Genomic DNA, 16,434 nt, shown 5'->3' with positions numbered 1-16,434 from the left:
CTTTAGAGCCACCAGATTGTTTGATTTGTAAATGGAGGCTTCTCATGCATTTGACCCGAATTTGCGGGTATGGGTTTCACCAAACTTGGGTAGTCTTTAAATAGGTTATAACATCTCATTTATTTGTAAAATAATTGCATAAGCAAACAATAATTTTCACGGGTCATAGGTCTCACCAAACCCGGATAACCCTTAAACGAGTTATAACATCTCATTTATTTGTGAAATAACCCCTTAATTATAAAAGAATATTTTTCATGGATTATGTGTCTTACCAAACTTTAATAGCCCTCAAATAGGCTATAAGATCTCATTTATTGATAAACACTTTTATTATCAAACCCTAATTTAATTTATCAGCTTTACATGTTCTTCGTTGTTGGTCTATCATCTCCATCGTCGGTTTACTTCCAATACTACCCACCATTGTCAACTACATCAACACCTCTTTTTTCATTAGACAAATATTTGTGCTCATGTTTGTACAATTAATAAAATCAACATGCTCGTGTTCGTTTATGTTTGTTCGTGAAAAATCTAAAAACCTAAACATCTCAATTGATAAAACCTAAACGTTAAAAAATATAATAACAAACTAATATATATGTATTAAATTAAAACAAAACTACGTTAAAAATAAAAAAATCATCATAAAATAGCAAAACGATTAAAAACAAAATTTTAAATAAACTCCCATAACACAGGAGGATCAAACCAGTATATATATATTAGGCTACTAGACCACTAAAACAAAAACCATCAATTTACTGTCTAGGCGTCACACGATACAAACAAGCTCATTTTTCAAAAAAAAAAAAGAAAATAGAAAACCCATAAAATCGAACGGCCCAAATTAGTTGACGACATCCCGATCAAACATCATCGCGAAAAGCATTCCCGGTAAGGAAAAATTCCTTGGTATTACCGTAAATGAACCCAACTCCAGGCCTGAAGTCACACCTCCACCCTCTATATATACCCCCCACACACTCCTCATTTGCAACCGTTTGTAGAGAGAGAAAAAAAGAGGCGTTTTAGAGAGAGAAAGCGAGTGAAAGAAGTAGTAGTAGTTTACTTCAATCCTTCCCAAATCTCCGTCAATTTGTATTTTCCATTTATTATTATTTCTCCTCATGCATTTCAAGGCTTTGAGATAATAATAATAATAATAATAATAATAATAATATCATTCCAATTCGATGTTGTAATTGTAATTGTAATTTGTAAATGAGTCGTTTAGGGTTTAGTAAATCTACGGTTTACCATGGAGATGTTTGTTTGGGTGAATTGGATGTTATTCCTACTGCGGATAAGACCTTCCAGTTCCCAAACAACGAGATTAGGGTTCATCATATCTCTCACCTCAGCGAACGCTGTCCTCCTCTCTCTGTTCTCTTGACAATATCTTCGCTTCCGGTTCGGTGTAAGCTCGAATCCTTCTCTCCGGTTAAACAACCGCTTCTCGATCTCCACGCCGCCTGTTTCTACGAGCTAAAGGTACTAATTGTTCAATATTTGTTTGGAAATGGTAATAGTTGATTAGTTTATTGAATTTGGTGTAATTACAGACAGCTGTGGTGTTAATTGGAGACGAGGAGGTGCATTTAGTGGCAATGCCGAGCAAATTAAAGAGGTTTCCGTGTTTCTGGTGTTGTTCGGTTCCGGCTCAGTTGTATACTTCGTGTTTAGGGATGTTGAACATGCGGTGTCTTTCGATTGTGTTTGATTTAGACGAGACGCTTATTGTTGCAAACACGATGAAGTCGTTTGAGGATAGGATTGAGGTTTTGACGGGTTGGATTGGGCATGAGTCTGATCCTGTTCGTGTTTCCGGGATGACGTCTGAGCTTAAGAGATACATGGAGGATCGGGCGTTGTTGAAGCAGTATGCTGAGAATGATGCTGTTACGGATAATGGACAGACGTATAATGCGAAGATGGAGGAAGTCCCTGTTAACGCTGCTGGGAATGAACGTGTTCAGCGACCGGTTATAAGATTGCCTGAAAAGAATGTTGTGTTAACTCGCATTAATCCAGAGGTTAGGACATAAGCTGGTTCATTGTAGTGTCGTTTTAATTGATATAATGAAATGTTATGTATTTTAGAACTGCTACTAGAACTATTGTGATATATCCTGTTTAGCAGCCTGTTTACCTCTATCATGCAAAGGTAAAGTTGGAGAAACTGGGATGCACTTATCATTTACGACCAAAGATTGGAACTTGAGTTGTGAGTAACTCATTATATTCTGAAAGCATTAGCAAGCCCTCGCAAAATGTGTCATGAAGTCTATTGTGGTTAAATATGAAATTGCAGTGATCATTATTCGTCTTTATTTAATTAAAGTTGAAGTGATTTTAGTTGTGGGTTGTGACTCACTTCTGGAAGGTTTAGCAATCCCTAGCTAGATACTCTTTAGAAACTTATTTGGCTACAGACGAATTTGTGATGATGGATGTTTGTATTTATGGTAGTTAAAAGGATTTGATTGCAAAGGTTTTATCAGATCTTGCAATGCCATTAATTTTGTTTTTTAGTCTAACATAGTTGATTTTACACCTAGGACATGTGAGTAGTTATGCATTTGAATGCACTAGCCGTTGACGGAATCAGGCCATCATCAGGGATCCATGGTTCGTGTGGAATCGGTCAAGCTTGGGTGAGCTTGATCCAACCGGATGGCTTGGCTATGTGAGTTGCCCTGTGTGCAAACATTCTCTACATTTGCTCGCAACTCTTTATTTTCCTTTTTCTTCTAATTCAGTTTCTTTTATTTAATTGGTTTTAGTCAGTTTTCTAATTTCTAAGAATATGCTACATGGGTTATGTTTCATTCATCTCCTTACTTTTAGGGCATATATCTTTCTAGGATAACAAACTACAAAGAATATTAATATTTGTTAAGAAAATTACCCCAATTGAATTTATCTTTGATTTAACTGTGAAAATGAGATGACATTTTCATCTATGAGGATCACTATGTTATATGCAAGTTCGTGGATTGTGATTTTTGAAGGTACTGGTGAACTTTGAAAGGGTGGTAATCATTCAAGGTTTAACAACTTGCAATCACGTTATTAAGGTTTAAGAACTTGGTAGCTATTGTTTGTTCTGTTTTCTGTGCCTTTGGTATTATTATTTTTCTGGTTATTGTTGATATCTGCTTGTTACACAAAAGGAATAGTACTTGTGGAAAATGAGAGATGCACCAGGGATAAATAGGTTACAGACTGTTGGTTGGACCTACATGTGTTGATATGTCTTAAAATCACTCAAATGTTAGCAGTGTCATATATGTGTGCACTTATGTATGCATTCACAAGCTTTTGTTAGTTATAAATCTTTGGTCATACTTTGTTTGCATATACAGATTCGTGATACGAGTGTGCTTGTGAGATTACGGCCTGCCTGGGAGGATTTAAGAAGCTATTTAATTGCAAAAGGACGCAAAAGATTTGAGGTTTTTGTGTGCACTATGGCTGAAAGAGATTATGCATTGGAGATGTGGAGGCTGCTAGACCCTGGGTCCCACCTAATCGCTCCTAAACAACTGTTGACCCGCGTTGTATGTGTCAAATCAGGCAAGCATCTTTTTTATTAAGTAAAGTATATTAGGGCGTGTTTGGTGTGAGGGTTTAGTAATGGAGATTAAAGTCTCGGCCTTTAGAAAAGCCATGAAACAAGGGTTATCTTTAGGGTTACGTTCAATGGTAAGTTTGTTAATGTTGGTCTTTTGTTTATGTTTGACCATCAAAGGTTTTTTCATATATTATATTTATATATTTTAGTTTATTATCCTGACATTTTAATGTTTTATATTTTATATATTTATTAGTTTATCTATTAGTGCTGATTTTTTTTAATGTTTTTAAGACTGTTTTTAGTTTTTCTAATTAATACATGTTCATTTGTGTTAGTTTATGAAATTAACGAACAGAAACTAACAAAAACATTTTTTGAATGAACGTACACAAAGAAGTTGTTCTATTATATGTTCATGAACCGTCAACGATCGAACATGAAAAAGATCTCGTTCAGTTTGTTTTATTTCGTTTACACCCTAGAACTTATCTTTAATGCCCTAAATTTCTAGCTTTTATTGCGTAGGTGCACGTAAGTCTTTGCTAAATGTTTTCCAAGATAGGAATTGTCATTCAAGAATGGCCATGGTGATTGATGATAGGTTAAAAGTATGGGAAGATAAAGATCAACCTCGAGTTCATGTGGTACCTGCTTTCACTCCTTATTATGCTCCACAAGCAGAGGTATCATAAAGTTACAATCTTGATTTTCTTTATTTGATTGTTTTACTAATATGATTTTATCTTGAATTTGATAGACAACAAATGCTGTTCCAGTTCTTTGTGTGGCAAGGAATGTTGCGTGCAATGTTAGAGGTGGTTTCTTTAAGTAAGATTATATCATGTTTAAACAATGTTTTTCTACTATATCATACACGTGAAGAATAGTTTATTTACTTATGCTATGTTTTCTAGAGAATTTGATGAGAATCATATAAGGAGAGTTTCTGAATTCTTTCATGAAGATGAAGTTTTAAATCTACCATCTGCACCAGACGTTTGCAACTATCTTATGTCAGAAGTGAGTACATAACAAACTTATAGATTTTGATATTTAGAGTTATTATATTCTTGATTATTCGAATATATCTTTCTTTCAGGATGCTAGTTTTGTACCAAATGGCAATTCAAATGCCCCAATGGCAGAGGGAATCAATGGTCCTGAAGTTGCTCCTAGACTGAATCAGCAGGTAGACTTTCCAAACACACACACACACAGAGGATTTGGATCTCCTTAGAACTCCAATTTATTTAGCTCTCAAAAACTTCTAACAACCAATCATTTTATTTACTTTTTATATTTAATATTATTTGAGGGTAGATTTGTCATTTATTATATGTAATTTTGTGATTATACATATCCAGTCACAAGTTTACATGTGTGTAATGACCAAAGTATGTATATTTGAATTTACATAAGTTCTTAAGATATCTAGAAGTTGTGAAGTGATCCTGATCCTATTTATTTTACACAGTCATGCATGTAGACCTGAATTTTTCAGAGATAAATTTTACTTTTTTCTGTTTCATTTTGTTTAGGATACTAGAAATGCTGACCAAAAATCTGAAAGATCTCAGCCGTTACTTCCAGCTACAGGTATCTATGGTCCACCATCTTTCAGATCAATGACGCCTTCTGAGAGTATGTACTCATAAAGCATCTCTTTCCACACACAAAAGTGTGTATTTTGGTGTATATTGTTTTGGTGTAAAACTTTAATATATTTCATTATGTATTGTAGAACCTAGCTTACTTGGCCCTATCCAAGGACCTGAGTTATTAAACAAACAACGAGCTGGTTATTATCCTTTGTCTCATGGTACAGCTAGCTCTTTCTCTGCAGGGTTTCAACCACCTGTATCTGAGCCAAAGAATGATGAGGTATTAAATATTTAATAGTAAATATTTACTAACATTATCCCATGTGGGTTTATATGATGGGCTCTTTCTTACAGTTGGATCAGTTTAGGTCCACCTGCAAACACATTTCTCCGTTTTTGGAATTTAAATTAGAATTGAGTTGAATACGGTTTTAGTGTTTGTGGTTTGACCCAAATAACCCTTTTAGCTCATTAGTGTAAATTTGACTTTTTTAGTCCGATAGTTTCATTTCTTTTCAGTTAAAAGTCCAGCCCGCTAACCCCATTTTTGTCAGTTTTTTATTTAAAGACCAAAGTACCCTTGAAAGTTTCTTTAGAGGTGGCCCACATGATTTAATATAGTTATGAAATGTATATTAGTTTTATAAGTTACTTTTTAACATTAAATACAAGGTCATTTTGGTCATATCTTAAAAGTAACACAAATAATCTAAGGGTATAATTTGGTCTTTTAACAAAAAAGTCAACAGAAAATTTTGGATGGGGTTAGTGGGCTGGACTTTAATTGATACGAAAATTAAACTATTGGACCAAAGAAGCCAAATATACACTTATGGACTAAACGAGTGATTTGAGTCAAACCACGGTCCACGGGGACTAAAACGTATTTAACTCTTAAAACTTTTAAGTTAATGTGTTGAAATTACCACGTCTACCCATCTAATTTTGTGATGCTATATTTAGGTATTCCATGGATATGGTTTGCAAAAGAAGACTTTGCAACAAGCAGGTCAACCATCAGGTATTTTAGTTGACTTTATGAGGATTGTTATAAATTATTAGCTTGCTATTAAAGTATTGCACAGATTTTTAGTATTTTGGATTTACTAGTGTTAACTTATTATTTCGTTTTTTCATTTTTGTGGAAGACATAGGCGTGTCACATAGTCAATCATTCTTAAATAACAAAAGAGGACCCGCCGATAGTGGAAATTCAAACCTTTCACAACCGTCTTTATCGATAGGAGTGCTGCAAGAAATTGGACAAAGATGTGGTTCTAAGGTATATGATAATATGTTCCAGTATAAAAACAAGCTCTTATTTCTGGTTATTCTTATTATGCTTTATTATATATTTGTGTTTATTAATATATAGGTTGAGTATAGATCCATTCTGAGCTCCAACAGGGACTGGCAGTTTTCTTATGAGGTGAGCAGAGTACACCATTACTATTAGTTGGTAGCCTAACTTAGTGGGAAACTGTAAAATGACAACAGTACCCTTGAATCTACTTGGATATGTTTTAACAATTCTTTTAAATTTGTTTCTTTGATTAGATTCAGGTACATTTTTGTCATTTTTAAAAACTCTAGAATTGACAAAAGCTTTAAATTTAGATAGGCATGTGAGCCTACCGAATGTTTAGTGTATTGTTTGACGGGAAGTTCTATTATTTTAATAAACAAACGAGCATGAACAAGTTTTTTTTGCTCATTTAGTTAAATGAACCACATGAACATTGTTTGTTTACGTTTGTTCATTTATGCCTGTTTGTATGGTCACTTGATTTTTTAGGATTCTTATATCTTATTTTAGTTTATGAAATCAAAGATATCACTCATTACAATTTAGTGAAGTTCTATTGATCTTTTAGGCCCAGTATCTTGATGTTTAGTTTACTTTAGTTGGTGTTCACTCAGTTATGTTTGTTTGTCTACGCTCGTGAACTGTTCGTTTAGACTATTAATGAACGAACATGAACATGCTCATTTTCTTAACGAATGAACACGAACAAGAAAAGTGAAACCTTGTTTGTATAATTGTTTGTGTCCAACTGTTTGTTCGGTTAAAATTAAATGAACAGACACAAACACCCTTCATTCGTGGTTTTTTGGGTCAACACTGCAGGTTCTGTTCACGGGTGAGAAAATAGGTTTTGGGATGGGCAAAACCCGAAAAGATGCACAACAACAGGCAGCTGAAAACGCCCTTCGAAGCCTAGCTGGCAAGAATTTTAAATACTCAAATTTGTTTTATTATGTTATTTTCTTTGATTATAACATATGATTGTTATATCATTGCAGATAAATATGTTGCAAGCATTGTCTCCCGATCACAAACCATAAACGAAAATCTCGATAGCCAAACTAGTGAAACGGAAAATGGATTCTTATGGGAATCTGACTCAGATGAAGAAGTTGTCAAAGATGCAGAATCGAGGCCTACCTCTGGTTCGACGGGTCAGCTGGTTCAGAACCGAGTCGACTCGCTAAGGTAAAGAATGTGATTTAAGGATTGGAAAGTTAACTGTTAGCACCTAATTGCTTTAAGTTGTGTTTGCAAAAAGAGTATCAATGCAATATTACATTATTTTTTACGCTAATTTGAATTTTGAAAGAGTTAAGTACACAATCACATATTGCATGAATAGCACCGTTGGTTTCAAATGGATGGAGGTTAACTTTTCCTGTTTTTAAAGTTGACAAAAAGTCTCATGGAATAATTAAAAGTTAAAAAAGGTGTGGGGCCAAGAAAAGATTTATTATTAATTACTATATTATTAATGTAAGGATATTTTAGTAATTTCACACGCACTTAAAGGTAAAAGGTTAACCTCCAAACATTTCAGGGACCAGTCCAACGATGTTACGTTAGTGAAAACAGTTGTTCTGAAGTTGTAGTTTTTGAAACATGGGGGCTAAAGTTGCAATATGGGCAGCAAGTGATGGTTGACTTGTTGATAAACCCATTCATTTAGTCTTTAGAACATGACATTATATATTATATATTCTTGATTTATAGGTTTCAAGAATCGGTTGAAAATTCTTCAAATTCATCATCCGCGCGACAGCAATCAACGAAACGGAATAGAGTCATGTGAATTGGCAAAGACAATAAGAATATGTAGAAGGTTTAGGGTTTGTAATTACTGTCAGCTTGGAGAAAGGTACTTTTTGGAGGGTTTAATTTGTAAATTACTCTTTACATATGTAAGTACAGGGAAAAGGAATATTATTAGTCTTTGAGTAAAATGGTAATTAGAGACTAATTTTTCGGCTAGTATGTGTGTGTACATATGCAACAAACACATGTATGCATGCATGGTATATGATTGCTGAAGGAGACGGTTTTTTTTTTATTCCCAACTTTTTCATAAATAGATGGCGTGGTTTCAACTTTAGAAATGTCAGAACACATCCCTTTTACTAAACCTTTATGTTAATAAGTTTGAATAATTTTACAATATCAATAAGTAAATATGTTTGGGTTATTTTGGGAAGACCTATTATAACCAACTTGTTTTGATCTGCCATTGCAAACGGGTGAACTGGACGTCGGTACGCTTGTTTCACGAAGTCGAGCCCAGGACACGCCAAACGCGTAACCAGACACATGTGGCGAAACCCTATGTTGGGTTCCGCTATGCGTAAAACATGTAATTAGCACCGCTAAACGCGAAACTGGTAAAAAAATCTTAACGTACGGTTAATTTTTTTTACGCTACCTCTGAAATTATTGTCAAGATCCGCCACTGATAGTATATATACGTTGTTTTAGGTTATACGTATATTTATCAAAAATAAATTTGATGGTCTAGATTGGGAGAAAAATAAAAACATGAGAAGGTGAGAATTGGCCAAAAAGAAAGGACAACAAAAACACATTTGATTATAAATTAAAATTCAATCTTAGAAGAACTATTATATATATATATATATAAAAGAACTTTTTAAAGTTGAGAACTTTGACAATCATTTTGGATCACAAAAAAGCTCATTCAAAAAATATATTAAAACAAAACCGAGATGCTAGATAAACGTTTTGATTTTTTTACTTTTATTATGTTTGCATTTGTTTTGGTTTTATAGATTTTCTTTATTATTTTTTCTTGAAAATTTTTTTTGTGGTCCAAAATGGTTCTCAAAATTCTCAATTTTCAAATGGTTCTCACACGATCCCAATCTTATATATATAAAATAGATTAATAGTAAAACTTAGGGGAAAGTTAACATACAAATTAAATTAATGTATTAATTGTGAGAATCAAGTAGTGTAATTATGTAATAACATCATAGTGTGATTACGCTATGTACACTATGCTATAATTACACTATGTTGTATATATAATTACACTACTTAATTCTTACAGTTATCACGTTAATTTAATTTGTATTTGATTAAAACCCATTAAACTAATGATATCAAGTTGCGTATAATGGTATTTCTCTTCAAGTGGTAAGAGATCTAGTCCAATAGTGAACAAATGTGTACATTTAGAACTATAATTAGAGGGTCCGTGTTGTTATGAAATATATATACATATTTGTTGGCATGCACACTACATTAGTTGTTGAATTTAAGTATGGGTCTACAGTATTATTTAGAAACATATTTTGTTATTTTGTAACTTTTGTTGATTAAATTTGTTGCGGTGATACTGAAGTGAATTTAGGGTTATATCATGAGACCGGCTTAGACCGGGCTTATGAATTTCAGTTTGTTGTACGTTAGGTATACGCTAAAAAGAGTAGAATAAATTTATGCTAATCTAGCGTAGATTGATCGAGTGTTCTCTTCTTGTGCACTTTACAGTGGCGGATCCAGAATTTTTTTTAGTGGGTTCACTGTTTTGGTTGCTTTAATTTTATATGACCGGACATAAAAATTTTCACGTTGGTTTAACGGTTCGGGTCGGGTAAGGTTCATCACGTAATATAAATATACAATAACAAAAAAACAAACATCGTCATTAGAAATTAAAAAAGCACATAACATAAATTCGATTGTTTTGAACTAAAAAAACTACATATGGTTTGACCATATACGCTAATGATTCAAATCAAAGCCAAAATAATATTATAGCTGAATCGCCCTAATTAAAGTTAATTTTGTTGATTTTTAGTAAACAAATTTATATGAAAATCATAATATTTGGGAGAAAAAAGGTTCATTAACAGAGTACAAATCAATATATATGAAATACAGAAAATTGATAGATGAAAATGAAAGTGATAAAGAAGAATGGTTCGAGCCCTTTCTTAATGACTTAGAAATTATAGTGAAAGATAGGAAGGTAAAGAATGCATGAGTTTTGGATCTAATTACCTGTGACTTAATGGATAAACAAAAAAGAAAACAAGGAAAAAAATAACCATGTGCCTATGGGGTTTCGAACCTAGGTTGTCAATTTGTAAGGAGTAAAAGTCTTTCCCACTAGACGACAATTCACTTTGTTAATTGTTTCATTTACCATTTTATATGTACTCTAATATGTTATATAGGCATTTTACTAAAAAATCGAAACTCGGTGGGTTCTCGTGAACCCCCTTATATACTAGATCCGCCCCTGGCACTTTATATGATCATAAACCGAAAAGTTATTTTCTAGCTATCTTATGCTTCTAATTATTTAATGGGACTCATTTGAGCATATCCCTCGCATGTGTTTGGCAACGAGATTAGAACACATTTGATATCTTAATTTACAATATTATACATGGGTATGATAATGTTTCTGTAAATGGTATTCTAATTCTTTTTTCAAACGAATATATTGACTTGTACTTGATGCTTCTCATGTTCTCCAATAGGTTTATACTTTATATATCATGTATAATTTGTGCATTATATTATTTAAGAAATTAATTCGCATCATCATGTTATATTTTATTTTAACTTATTATAGCTCATTTATTTTAAATAAATTTATGTTTAAGAAAAAAAACTCTATGATAATTAAGACTTTAAATATTAAGTTTCGCCCCACCCACTCTTTTTGACTAAGGCTGTTTGGTTCATTTAGATCTGAATGAACATATGTCCCATTCAGCAACAACAACAAGTCTGAATGATTCAGACTTAATTTTAACCATTCAGTTGTTTTTCTGTTTGGAACCAAACAGTCTGAAGTCTGAATGAATCAGATGTTTAAAGCTGAATGGTTTCATTCAGATGTAAACAAACAGCCCCTATATTTACTGTTTAGTGTTTAACATAACCCCTGCCATCTTCCTTATTATACGAATTCTCGCTACTCTCAAGATATAAAATGAAATCACAAAGGAATTTAAAATTTATGTCGATGTTGTTAGCATTAGAACCGATTTATGCAATGACTATATTAAGAAATTGTAGTGCTATTGTCTTGGACCGTTGATGTAAAAGTTACGGCAACGTTCTTATTGCTAGAACATAAATCTTAACGTCAATTAACAGAAATGATAAAATCTGTTTCAAACCCTAATTGTGAAGTATGATTCTTGTAGCTAAGGCCAAGAAGAGAGCCCTCAGGGTACACTCGATCTCGTTGAGAATACCGCTCCATCTCTTTGAAAGACCGAATATACTTCCCGATTCTCCCAAACACATTCACACTTTGTTCACCAATGACCACTTTTGTTATATCATTATTATTATTATTATTATTATTAAACTAGTGAAAAATAGATTGGATGAAAGATGGATATTTCTATAGTTGAAAAATAGATTGACACGATGTTGCGCTAATATGGAAGAGATGGTGAAATATGAATTGAAGTTGTTAATTACCAAATTTGCAATATTCTATATTTAAAGGACGAAATTTAATTTTGTCATGAGTCATGATATTTTTTTATGAACGGTATGAATCATGATATCTAAATATTTAATTTAGGATTCCATAATATTTAACTACTTAAGTGAGGGACCCACCAAACCTTAATCACATTTGCACGTCTACTTCGACGACTCACTCTTCCTCATTGGTTTAAAGTTAATTTCCACAAGAATATTGACTCTTCAAAAGTCAATTTTTGTTGTTTGATTAATTAATAATAATAATAATAATAATAATAATTAGTATTATTATTTATTATCCTCTTCCTCTTCATTCCCTCCAAAATAAAAGCTTCAACACTCGATCATGAACTAGTTCCTCATAATCTAATCAATGATGATAAACATTCTCTCCTCTAATCCGACTGACCAACGGCGGAGCAACCGCAATCGCAAACCGTCGCACCGTATTCCATATATTCACCACGGTATGTTTCATAGCAATCATTTTAACCTACACCTTCAACACAAACACTTTCATTTCATTCAACTTCAACTCAACTGTTTTCACCAATCACAAAATTCATCATAAATCACTTGAGCTCAGCTTCACCGGTTCACAAACCAATATTAATCGTTAAACAACTCATCATTCAAGAACCACATACCAATCACATACTCAAAAACAAGCTTCCCAAATTCGATATTTTGAATTCAAACCCTGAATTTGAAACTTGCGCAAACGAGTTTTTTAAAGGATGTAAAACTCGATTCTTCATGACTTGGATTTCGTCCCCTTTTAATTCTTTTGGAGAACGAGAGATTCTTGCAGTAGAAGCTCTGTTCAAGTCAAATCCTGATAGCTGTTTGCTGATACTATCAAACAGCTACCGGGAATTTGAATTTGATCACAGGTTTCAAATACTGAAACCTGTGATCAACCTAGGGTTTCGGGTTCAAGTTATTGAACCCGACCTCAACTTCCTGTTCGAAAACACTCCCGAAAAAACATGGTTTGATAATATCAAGACCGGGATCACTGATCCCGGTGAAATCCCGTTATCACAGAACTTATCGAATTTGATCCGGCTCGTCGTGCTTTACAAATATGGGGGCGTGTATCTCGATACCGACTTCATCCCGTTACACGATTTTAGTGGTTTACGTAACTCGATAGGAGCTCAAAGCGCGAACCGATTCGGGAACTGGACGAGATTAAACAACGCAGTTTTTGATATTCGACAAAAACCATCCGTTATTGTATGATTTTATTGAAGAATTTGCGTTGACTTTCAATGAAAACCGATGGGGTTATAATGGACCTTATCTTGTTTCAAGAGTAGTGGAACGAAGAGAAAGAAAAACTGAGTCAAACTTTAGTGTTTTACCGCCACGAGCGTTTTATCCTGTGGGTTGGACCCGAATTGGCGGGTTGTACATGCAGCCCGTGGATGCAGGTCAGCGGAAATGGGTGGAAGCTAAGGTGGCGCAGTTAAAGGAGTCAAGTTATGGGGTTCATTTGTGGAATAAACAAAGTAGAAGTTTAATGATTGAAGAAGAAAGCGTTATTGCAAGATTTCCGATCATTGTGTGGTTTGCAGTTATTTTAATAGAAGGATGCGTTTTAAGTTTTTTTATTTTACATGACACACGTTCTTTCCATCCTTCTCTCTTCCACATCTGCCACGGGACTGAAGATGAAAAACCGCTTTAGAAATGGAATTCATGACTGCTTTTCATTTAAAAAGCATGAGAAGTAAATAACACTAATGGTAAATTTTCTTTTACGTAAAAGAAAGGTAACATGTAAATTTGTATAATGATCTTTCTTTCTTTTTTTTCATGCGTGTTATTTGAAAAGAAAAACGAATATTTATTCTTTTTATTACAATTTGTTCATGATGGTGCATGCTTTGGTTGAAAATTGAAATACACGAATTTGTCAGTCAGTTTGAGACCGTTAACCGGACATGTAGGTAGAGATGTAAATGCTAACCACTTAACCAAAACTGAAACGGACTCGAAACCAAAACTGCTTTGTGACAGGCATAATAAGAACCGGTTTGTAAACGATATTAGTTGTAGATTAAAGGTTGTTTAGAGATTCTCAACCAAGAACCAGTTAACCGACAACGGTTTTCTTTAAAGGTTGATAACCGGTTATTGACGTTAGTAATGTTTTCTTTTTGATGGTTTTTAAACGGCTTTATAGTCGTCATAAACCAATTTTGATCTTTTTTTCCCAATGAATTAGTATGTATGTTTGTATGTATGTATGTAGGTATGTATGTATAATGTCGCGGTTTGATTACACAACCTCTTTAACAAAAAAACGCTCAAAGTGGCGCAAAAGACAAATGAAGCAAACATGGTGTGAATACTAGAAACAAGGAGAACCCTCAATTTTTTTACCAAGTTCGAATTAAGTCTAATATCAGCAGTACAGTAACGGCTTGATACAAGAATTGTAAGCTGTTAATTAAAGTCATGTCCAACTCCACTTTGAGAGCTCATTTGGAAAGACATTAATTGCAACACAGCGAAAGCTTATAATGACATTGCAGAATTGTTAACCGAAGCCCCAGGAGCCACAAATAAAAAACTAAATATGAAGACAACGATGATACATATCATCAAATAAAATGTTTTTTCTTCTTTGTTTTTTAAGGATGCTATGTCTAGTTAATTAAAAGTATATATTGAGTTTGTTTTATTTATTTAGGATCTAGCTGATTTTATTTATTTATTTATTGGATCAAAACTTGTTATTATAACTTGTCACCAGTTAACTAGTTGGGTAATTAACCTAACCAACTACCTAGGTTAGAGAGTTATCAAAACCATTTATGACGGTTATTGGAATAACCGGATTTGAACGTGTTGATAAATAACCGTTCAATTATTAACCAAAAGTACAATAACAATTAAACCAATATTTTCATCTCTACCGATAGGTATTAATCGGTTTGTGGTTGACTGGTTGTATGATTAATCGATTGATAAGGTTGAATCATGTATAGAAAGGAAGGTGATCATTCGATGGGTTGTACTTTACAATATGGGTTTTTCTTTCCTGATAAGCAAACTAGTCATTTTGTATAGCGTTTGGTATGCAGAAATGAGAGTAGAAAATGGAATGAATCGATGTGATAGAATGAAAAAAAAGGTTGTTTGGCTGGTTAATGAAATGGAATCAATCATTACACAAAAAATTTTATTCAATCAAAAACATTCCTTCACACCTCATCATTTTTTTTTTGTTATTTCATTCCTCCTTTACCCTACTCTCTAGACAACAACCACTGGTCCATCACCACAACCAGACAATCCTTTAAATCTCAATCTCAAGACTCAAATGGCAAATGTCGATGTTTGACTTATTCATGTTGGTACCAAACAAAGAGAAGCCCTGTAACATTTTCGTCGAACAACATTGAATTGGCTTGCTATAAGAATTGTAAGGTGTTCCTCAAAGCAACATCAAAAGCTAATTTTGCAAGACATTACAAGGCGGTAAAAGCTAAATATCATGATCATCGACTAAACTTTCGGAAGCCGCAACTAAACTAATCGAAGACGACGACTACGATGAGTATATATCATCAAACAAACTGAATTGTCGTTCTTTTTTTCGTTTAGTTATCCTTGTCGTTTAATTTCTCTTTAATTTGATAATAGTGAGTTTATTTTATTTTTTAGTAGCCAATTTTAATTTTTTTTATTAAAACTGGTTTTTAACCGGTAAGGTAAACCGTACGGTTATTAACTAAACGGTTCACTGGTTACTGATATCTCCTTTCAAAAACAGTTTAATCAAAACTGGTTCAGTTAATAAACCGGTTAACCGGCAGTAAAAAAGAGTATATTTTTTTGAATTGCAATAAAAGGATTACAATGTTGGGCCTAGTTTCAAAAGTTGGGCTCAGCTCATGACTTAACATGGTTCTAACTTCTAAGGCTTTGTGTCCCACATGGCTACATGTCTTCGGATACAAACAATTCATCCAAGAATTATATTCAACTGTCTTGAATAAATTATGATGCTAATATTGCTTTGAGTGTTTGTATAATAATAATTTTCTTACATTAAATTTAAAAAAAAATAATAAACAGATTAACAGTTCTAATAAGTAATCCTAGACACAATCTATAAGAATCTCAGTAAGTGTTGCATTAAATATTGTTCTTTTGGTTCAGGTGAAAGTAATTAAAAAGATAATATGTGGTTTATATACTGTTTATAATAATAAAATTAATAATAAAATCCCTAGTAACGAGTAGTAATGCTTGATCTTCTCTTTTAAGTTATGATTAAATCCCTATTCACTAACCTTAATCAGATATGTGTATATGTGTTCACCAGAAGATTAGAGAAGAAGATGGGTGCAGAAGAAACATCGATGGTAAAATTAGGGCTAGAATGATGAAAGGGAATATGAGAAATTAATGATTTAATTAGATTTAATCAATACTACATAGTTTTAATGAGTTCA

At 33.2% G+C, this 16,434-nt stretch overlaps 1 protein-coding gene and 1 pseudogene across 1 annotated transcript; both read left to right on the top strand.

Moving 5' to 3' along the window:
• Window positions 1-1,159: 1,159 nt before the first annotated feature.
• On the top strand, window positions 1,160-8,453 carry LOC143573357 (RNA polymerase II C-terminal domain phosphatase-like 2). Its single transcript, XM_077058255.1, has 15 exons — window positions 1,160-1,497; window positions 1,569-2,039; window positions 3,372-3,582; window positions 4,109-4,266; window positions 4,341-4,411; window positions 4,498-4,603; window positions 4,683-4,772; window positions 5,122-5,224; window positions 5,325-5,464; window positions 6,148-6,205; window positions 6,333-6,466; window positions 6,560-6,613; window positions 7,313-7,409; window positions 7,489-7,678; window positions 8,207-8,453. Exons 1-15 carry the CDS (start codon window positions 1,228-1,230, stop codon window positions 8,283-8,285), a joined length of 2,232 nt encoding a protein of 743 aa, XP_076914370.1. The 5' UTR covers window positions 1,160-1,227; the 3' UTR covers window positions 8,286-8,453.
• Window positions 8,454-12,335: 3,882 nt separating this feature from the next.
• Window positions 12,336-13,534, top strand: LOC143573356 (uncharacterized; annotated as a pseudogene).
• The last annotated feature ends 2,900 nt before the right edge of the window (window positions 13,535-16,434 follow it).

The sequence above is a fragment of the Bidens hawaiensis genome, unplaced genomic scaffold (genome assembly GCF_021521415.1).
Source record: "Bidens hawaiensis isolate Kalapana, Puna unplaced genomic scaffold, B.hawaiensis_p1.1 tig00026395_1, whole genome shotgun sequence".
In the NCBI taxonomy this organism is placed as follows: domain Eukaryota; kingdom Viridiplantae; phylum Streptophyta; class Magnoliopsida; order Asterales; family Asteraceae; genus Bidens; species Bidens hawaiensis.
Note: the sequence above shows the minus strand (reverse complement) of the source record. Positions and strands in the feature narration are given on the sequence as shown.